At 33.8% G+C, this 9,155-nt stretch overlaps 1 protein-coding gene across 2 annotated transcripts; it reads right to left on the bottom strand.

The window, feature by feature from the left end:
- Positions 1–3,570: 3,570 nt before the first annotated feature.
- LOC105122449 (GRAS family transcription factor) lies at positions 3,571–6,841 on the bottom strand. Of its 2 annotated transcripts, none has more exons than XM_011021550.1 (2): positions 4,002–6,841; positions 3,571–3,911 (listed from the first exon to the last, which is right to left on the bottom strand). In XM_011021550.1, the coding sequence occupies exon 1, from the start codon at positions 6,311–6,313 to the stop codon at positions 4,064–4,066; it is 2,250 nt and encodes a 749-aa protein (XP_011019852.1). In that variant the 5' UTR covers positions 6,314–6,841; the 3' UTR covers positions 3,571–3,911; positions 4,002–4,063. The 2 variants fall into 2 exon arrangements, with proteins under 2 accessions (XP_011019852.1, XP_011019853.1); XM_011021551.1 differs by lacking the exon at positions 3,571–3,911 and having other exon boundaries at positions 4,214–4,328; positions 4,514–6,841.
- Positions 6,842–9,155: the final 2,314 nt, after the last annotated feature.

Genomic DNA, 9,155 nt, shown 5'->3' on the forward strand with positions numbered 1-9,155 from the left:
AAACACTCAAATTCTTTTATCTTTGAGAAAATTCAATGTGACCTATGGTAACCTGCTCCAATTTTATCTATTGGAAAGTTCAGATGTTATACATGTTTTGTTGGTGATTTTTCTAAGTATATTTGGATTATACCTTTGCAACATAAATCTGACTTTATAAACATTTATTTAGCTTTTAAACAATATATTACTCTAACAATTCAATAAATACATCATGGTCTTTCATTATGGTGGAGGATGAGAATTCATAAACGCTAAACTATCCTTTCATTTCCTCTTAACTGATATTCATCATCAAAAATCGTATTCTTATGCTCTGGAACAAATAGTTAGGGTTCAAAGACATCATAGGTTAATACAAGAACTTGGTATGACAATGTTATTTCATAGTGGTGAACCTTTTTTTTTTACAGGTAGAAGCATTTACCATTATAGTATACCTCATTAATCAAATGCCTTCATCTGCTCTTACATTTGAAATCCTATATTTCAAACTTTGTGATAACCACCCTGATTACTTTTCATAATATGTTTTTAGTTCTAAATGTTTTCCTTACACCTAGGATACATGACAACGCAAGTTTAATTCAAAAATTCTTCTTTACATCCTTGTAGGTTATAATGGTACACATAAAGGTTATAAGTGTTTTTATCCTTCTAGTAAAAAAAAAATCATCTCAAAACATGTGGTTTTTAATAAATCATTTTTACTTATGAAAATACTCTGAACAAAAGCACTAAACCTTTCACTTTCTATGTCAAATAACATTTTTATTCTTGGTTATCTTAAATTAACATCAATTCTTCTATAGAGATTCAGTTACCAATATTATCCATATCATGCTTAATCTCTCTACCACTAGTATCAATTTGTACTTTAGATTTGTAAGCCACTACTAGTTCTCTTTACCAAACAGAAAATACAAGTCAACATGAACCGCAAAGGTCTAAATAAAAATTTAAAATAGAGTTGATACTAATTGAGAGTGACTCTGAAATACATGAACTTCACATATAATTTTCTCAACATATACTTGATATATCTTTAATTGCCCCCACTAACTCAAAGTCAACATATTAACAATCCACAAACACCTTCCTCACACTTCATGATTATTCGCTCATAAATAGGCATTATCAAACTCAATCCTAAATGTACCTTGACTTCTCTTACATCTTTATCTGATATCCCATGTGATCCTTATAATATTAGATCTACCTTAGCTCACCCCAAATGGAAAGCTGTAATAAAAGAAGAACTTAAGACTTTACACAACAATAAGAACTAGGAACGTTTTCATCGAACACCTCATATATATGTTATTGGATCTAAAAGGGTTTTTAGTCAAAACTTAAACTTTTCAGGTCTCTAAGTCACCTCAAAGATCAAGTTGTGGAAAAGGGATACCATCAAGTTGATGGAATGTATTGCACTAGAAAAATTTCTTTTATTATCAACCCTAGAACTATTCAAGTAATTCTTACCATTGTCATTACACAGAAATGGCTTATACGTCAACTTGACATAAAATATGTCTTCCTACATGGTTTACTTTTAAAAGACACATACATGGACCAACCTCCAAGAACGGTATATCCCTAATATCCCCAATATTCAACACGTATCTGGAAATTTATAAAGGCCTTTTATGGGTTCAAACAAGCACCTTGTGCTTGGTTTGATCAATTTAATGTTTTTCTCTTGACATATAGCTCTTTGTCATCCAACAGATCCCTCTTTATTCATTTTTCACATTGATTTTGGTATAATAACTTTTATTTATGTAGATGATTTACTTCTTATTAGGTCTTTTGTTGTTCTAGTCAATGATTTTATTCAGGTTCTAAGTTCAAAATTTATAATGAAAGATTTGGGATCAATTCATCACTTTTTTGGAATTGAAATCACTCAAACCCTTAATGACATTCATTTGTCACAATCACATTAAGCTTGTACCATCCTTGAACAAGCTAGCATAATTGATTGTAAACCAATGAGTACATTACTTAAAACAAAGACCAAAAACATGTCCAATACGAGTTTATTAGAAGATCCAAGTTTTTTTCACAAAGTTATTAGTATTTTACAATATCTTACTCTCATATAGCCAAATCTCTCTTGCCATGTTAACTTTGTATCTCAATTATGCATTCTTTTATTGTGACATACTTAAAAATAGTTCGTAGTATCTTACAATACGTTAAAGGAACAATTGATATAGGTTTACATTTTACTTCCAACACTACATTTGATCTCTATGCTTTTTCTTATGTAGAATGAGCAAGTTATCCCACCACACGACGCTCCACTACATGCTACTACACATTATTTCTTGGTTGAAACCTTATCTCTTGATTTGTTAAAAAACAACACGCCATATGTCACTTGAACACTAAAATAGAATATCAAGCCATGGCAAGTATTGCAGTTGAACTAACATGGATCACATTTATCTTAAAAGATTTTCGTGCTTCACTAGCTTGACTCAAATGCTATATTGTGATAATTTTAGTGCTTTTTATATGACTATTAATTTAGTATTTCATGCGTGCGTGTAGTAAACATGTTAAATTGAATTATCATTTTTTACGTGAAGAAGTTGCACTTGGACTTCTCACCACTCAAGATATCTCCATCACTGATCAAGTAGCAAACTTATTCACTAAACCAATGTCAAAGGCAGCTCTCAAATATTTCCGGATCAAACGTTGCCTCCAGCCCCAGCTTCGCGAGGAAGTATCAACAGACCCCGTAAGCGCAACACCCAGCTGAGCAACCCGCAAGATAACATGATTTGTGATGATAAGTGGAGTGATAAGTCAACCTCAACCTATTAGAGGAATAAGGATTTTTATTCCCACAAGTCTGCATATGTTAATGGAGAGATGTTGGAGGATGAAGACGTTTCAGGAGCAACATATTCTGTTCAAGATTGTGGTTCGACAAGATAAAGAAACTACAATGATAAATAAGCATATTCTGGATTTAAACTTATATCAAATCCCCATAAATTAGCACTTTAGGCAAGATAGGATATTTATCATCACATCTAAAATCTTTCCGGATACACTTTGATTTGTTACCACGTTTATTCTGGATACACTTTGATTTGTTACCACGTTTATCCATGAGTTTGGTAACTTGCTCTCCTATTTAAATTGGAGAATGCTGTATAAGATTGTTAGTTGTGCTTGTAATAAAAGATAGTATTCTACTCAAACACTTTTCTTCCTCTGCTTCTTACAAGACACCCACCTGAAAGCTCTAGAACGGTGTACTCTTTGAGAAAATCTATTGGCTACTTCCTTATTAACTTTTCCAAGTTTTGCATTGGTATCCTGTCCAATGCAATAAAAAAATATAAAGTAAAAGACTTGATGCACTCGGATAGATTATAACTGGTGAGCTATAGCATTTATCAAAGATAAGGAAGTTCACTAGCATTTTTGCTTATTTGGTGGACTTAGAAAGCTGATAAGGATGCATATATAGAGCATTCCACGATGCCTTGTCCTTTTCCTTTCAAGGACCAAACTAATGAAACTGTAGTAGGAGAGGGAGTAGACAAATGGAGAAAAAGAGAGATGCGTCTTGAAAGTCACAAGAAAAAATTCCAGCTTATAATGTACAAGTGATTGTGAATTGAATGCATTCGCACCAGTTCATTTTGTCAGATAGCCTACTGCTATGAGAACTCAGCCAAAAAGACAAAGCGCACCATTTCCCAATTAAACTAAGCTTTCAAGATTGCTTTACCAAATGAAAAATGGTCCTGAGTTACCACTACAATGAGCTCAGTCAAAATACAAAAATATCTGGTAAGTCTGCAGCACGCGGCCTTCATTCTGCAAGCAATGATGTTCTTAGCATTCCGCATATCAGTCAACCATTCATATCATCTACCAGCAAACTGTAATCACATGTAAAACAACAACGGTAATAATAAACGGAGATGGAGAGAGTCAATTTTCAAGTATCACCTAAGATCATAAATTCTCACCAATTCTCCAATAGAAAACCCAAGAAGTGAGAAGCAAATCCCGAGAACCAATAAGGATGCACTCAAGCTCTTTTAGCAGGTTTCCACGCAGAAAGGGTATAGATGATTCGTCCCTTCCATCCTTGAAACAACCACCGGCTATCTTCATCGAACAGAAAATCTTTGTGGTAATTCTGCCTCACTTTAACAGTTGCTTGCTTCACTATCTCCTGGTCAAAAGACAACTGCACAAACCCAGCCCTCAAGCAACGGACCTGCCATTGCTTGTATGTTTCTGGCCTCTCCACTCTCTCCCAGCCTTCACAAGCTATAACATTCAGAGCCTCCCTGCCAAAAATCTCTTTCTCAATCACCAACCTCTCTAATTCTTCACGGGGAACAATAGTTTCAAGCATATCAAACATTGCAGAAAAGTGAAACAGTGCCTCTCGAAATCGAGTAACATAGAAAGGAGCATTGTATGCCCCATTTGTAATCCCATGAATGAAAATTTCAGGATTTATCTTCCTTACCAAATCAAGAACAATGTTCCTCGGACTGTCCACTGCCACTGTTTCATCAAGTAGGTTCTTAGATCGATACAGACAGTTAACAACAACAACTTCATCCCGGTCAATCTTGAGTTCCTCTAGTTGTATGGTTTCCCATTTCTTTGCAATGGCATTGTACTCAAAGGGCACTTTGAACTCCTTAGCATAAGCTGCTAAGCGATGTCCAGTTTCCTCAACTCGCTCTGCTGGCCGAAATCCAGGTTGGGGAAATTCTATTCCAGTCATCCGAAGCTTTGGCGGTCCACCTGGTCTGCATGACAGCCGATGAATAAAGGTGGGCCATTGGAAACCATAAAGAATGCCAAAATCGATAACATGAAGCCTCGTTGAATTTTCTGCCGTTATCTTTATTGTCTTGTTAGAGACAAAATTAGAGACCTTTCTAAAAGGGCATGCAGCAAGATAAAGACGGTATGCTTTCAAGAGATCAGCCGCAGATGTTTTCTTACTAACAAGGCCTTTGTAAATCTGACTTCCAGTACCTGCCAAGCGTGCCTCAAGACCATCAGCAAAGCAATGAGCCAATCTCCGATTTCCATCCCCGAAAGGAGAGGAATGCAGCCTAATCTGCTTGAGCAAATCATTTGCGCTCCTCCGGTCATCAGCCGCAATAGCTTGTGCACAGTTTATTAAAAGGGTTCTCAAATCCACCATCTCCCTTTTCCCACTTTGTTTCTTACCACGACCCTTCCCACCACTAGATCCCTTTGCCTGTCCATTCTGCTCATTTATTATCGATGCACTCTTGAAGGCCTCGCGAAGAGCTTTCAAATCAGGCTGACCTTCTCCTGGCATACAAAGTAATACCTTATCAAACATATCTGATCGCAAAGTGGATTCGGTATAAACAGCCAGTTGTTTGCTGCTCCTCCCTTCTTCAACATCCCCTTCCTCCCTATGAGGATTCTTCTTTCCCCTAGGTCCACTAGGTGAGTGCTCCCCCCCATCTTGTTTCTCCACCTTGATAGCAACTTCACCAGTCCTCACCTTTGGTTCTTGAGATAAAAACTTATTGGCCTCAATATTAAGAAACAAGTCATTACCACTGGGAAGAAATCTGCTAGCCTCCTCAACACCCTTCCTGAAGTGCAAAATAGATCGGCTCTCACCGCTCCAATCAGGGACTTTAAAATTACTGCTAGGAGAATCCACCAGCCCATCTACAGTAGTGATTACACTGTTTGAAGAGCTACATGATGATTGGGATATGCTAGAAACATGAGGAATCTGTAGTTGAAAGGAATGGTAATCGCTTGGATTGTGAATCCAAGCATTATCATCTACATAGCCACTGTCACTACGACTACTACAAATGTAATTGCAGGGTAAACTATCAGGCAGGTTCTCTCGATTTTGACTGATGAAAGTGGGGTTTGGTTCTGGTGAAGGAGGGTACTTCTTGCCAAGAACATCATAAAAGGATTTCTCGGCTACTTGAAGATCTAAAGAGTCTTGAAGCATACAAGTCTTATCTTCAGTATCTTCTTCCATAAGCATCTGGTTTATGTACCTCAAAGTTACATCTGAAAAGTCAAAATCTTCAGGAGAGTCTTCTTTTTGAGTCGGATTTGAATATGGGGTTACATCAGTTGGCTTTGGATAGGGCGGAATATAATGAAACTCCTTACAGTTATGATCAACGAAAGTATTTTCGAATCTGGGTCTGGAAACAAGGTCCTGATTTGAAAACACAGATATAGGTTGGTTTCCCAATTGGGTTCCATTAATTGAAATTGAATAACCTCTTAACCGAGGATCCATTGAACTTACAAAAACAAAAACAAAATTCAAAGACCTCTCCCAACCCCAAAAGTTATATTAAACTAGAAAAAAAAAAAAAAAAAAAAGAGTTCCTTTCTTGTTGTTATTCAAAGAATTTAAAGTGAAGTCGCAAAACCATAAAGAGACAATAAAACAGACAAATAAACCTCCTAAAAACACGAATCACGAACAAGTACAGTGCATTTATTAATAAGCAGACACATAACAAGATTATCAGATTAATTTCGGTAGTGAAATTCTTTTTCCTCAAAAACAAAAGGAAGGAAGAATGACTATTATTAAGCTTATTGCTATTTAAAACTATATCAAAATCAGGAGTTGTTAATTTAATTAAAGGTGGAAGTCAACTGATAAACAACGATTGATTAAGTTCAAGAAAGAGAGCTTGAAAATGATCAAATTTCAACTGTCAAGAAAAAGGGATAGCCTTAAGAAGAAAAGGAAAAAAAAAAAAAGCATACCTCATAAGAACCCTGAGAGAGAGAGAGAGAGATAGAGAAAGAGAGAGAGAGGGGGGGGGGGGGGGGGGGGGGGGGGGCGGGGGTTTTATTTTTAATAATTTTATATTAATTATTTTAATTTCTTTAATTTCTTTTCTCTTGAATTATATTAATCTTATAATCTAAAATACAAGTCTTAAGAGTTAACATGGATTGACTCACCCTTATTCTAGAATTATATATTTGACATGTTAATTTAGGTTAACTCACACCAAAGGTTTTTTTTATTCTATTTTATCCTTTTATATTGTTTATGAATAAAGGTTTTTCTCATGGTTATCACTTATAATAGTCTCTTTTTATATTCATTTGCTAGCATTGTCTCTTTTTTTCATATTGTTCAAATAAAACTAAATTATTTATTTGATCGAAACAATAATCTAGATTATTGGATTTGCTTTTAAAAATATGTTTGTGACATCTAAATATTTTTCTAATAATACAAAACTATAGTGTATTGAGACCCTTCTCTAGTTAAACATCTATTCAAACTTGAAATTGATACAAATAAAATCCTAACATGTATAAAACTAATAAAAATAAATATGTTTAAATTAAAACAAAGAAGGATACTTATTTATTGAAGTATTTTGAAATAATAAAATTTTTATATGAATCATTTGTTTTTAAGATTTTATTGTTCTTTACAATTGCAATTATAATGTTTGCAATATACCTTCAAATATTTCACAACACCACCTACGTTTAGATACATTTTAAATAAGATTTCTCGACCAAAAATTATATAACTTAAAGATGAACCTAAATTTTATATTTAAAAGGAAAGCAAAAAAAAACACAAAAATATGAGATGACAAAGAGTGCATAAAAAATTTAAAAGATATTGGTATATATACTGCCCCAACCCCCCTCCCCCTCCTTGTGGATTTTAGAAGTTAAAGTTGAAAAATTAATTTTGATAACAAGCATAATTAATTCTCATCAACATTTGATTAGTCACCATAAATTAAGAATTAAATCTAAACATAGTAATCATAAATCTATATTGTTTTAGCTAAAAAAACTATTCAGATTTGGAACAACAACTTATAAAAGATATTATTAACTTTTATATGTTAGACTAGACAAACAACACGTGAAAAGAAATAATTCTTCATAGACCAAGCCCAAGTTCAAATTTTAGTTAGAAGAAATTAATCTTTTATGACTCAAAATATTATTTTACAATAAACTCAATCATATGCCCGATCCAAAACCTAAGCATAAATCTGGCTAATATGCGTTTAAAGCCCATTTTACCTAGATCCTCTCTCTTCTTTAAAAGTTTAAGTGCTTTTTAAGTTTGGATTCAACTTTTCAACTATTTACTTTATAAACACCAATAAAGTTTTATTTTTTTTCTATGTGGAAAAGAGTTTTTTTAAAAGGATTATGGGTTTCACGAAAATATATCAATCAATAGTTTTTTAAGATCAATTTTTTTTAGTTATAATTTAATTAAAATATGTTAATATTTTATGTTAAAGAAGTTTTGTTGGGGATTAAATTTTAATAAAGTTTAACCTAAAAAGAGAGTGGACTCTACTTTTAATTTGACACAAAATATGCTTATTGACTATTTAACAAATTTTCCAACAAATGATCACAAGAAATCTTTTAATATTGTTACTTGTTTTCAAGATAAATTCTTTGTATTTGTGTGTAAACATCTCTCAATTTAAAAAACAAAAAAAAAATAGATCCACTTCTGTTTTTCAATTTTAATTTATAGAAAGCTACTAAATGGTTGGCTTTTTTTAACAGTTCTATTTGTCTTTGAGGAAGCCTTATATATTCATTTCTCAATGATGACATAGGATATATCAATATTTTTTCAACAATTTTTCGTTGACAAAGCCCTTTTTTATAACAATCTAGCCCTTAAAGATGATCTATAAACATTTTTAAGCCCAGTATCAAGCCCACTAACCTCACGCATATAAGTTTAGATGTCATGTGTCGCACGTGATGCGGCGTCGCGGCGATCATCCACCATCCATTCTAACGATGGGATGTGGTGTATTTTTAGCAAGATATGAAGAGACAAGGAATTCTTGTCTCTTATCAGTGAAAACATTGAATGGGAGTCGCCACCTAGTATTCTGGTAACTAGGAACCCTAACTGGTCTTTAGAGATCGGGTACGGAGACTGGTTGCTTAAAGGGAATGTATTAGCACCCCGACTACGCCCTACCTAAGGTAACTGCATTGTTTTGTCTGATAAAATATGAAATCATGTTGTGGTATCTAATTATATGTGTATCTAAAAACCAAAGAAAATTTTAAAATCAAGAATACGTGTTACGTATAACCTCATAATC

The sequence above is a fragment of the Populus euphratica genome, unplaced genomic scaffold, assembly GCF_000495115.2.
Source record: "Populus euphratica unplaced genomic scaffold, PopEup_1.0 scaffold20.1, whole genome shotgun sequence".
Taxonomy (NCBI): Eukaryota; Viridiplantae; Streptophyta; class Magnoliopsida; order Malpighiales; family Salicaceae; genus Populus; species Populus euphratica.

Coding starts and splice junctions, on each gene's coding strand:
- LOC105122449 (XM_011021550.1), bottom strand. CDS start 6,313: ATGGATCCTCGGTTAAGAGGTTATTCAATTTCAATTAATGGAACCCAA.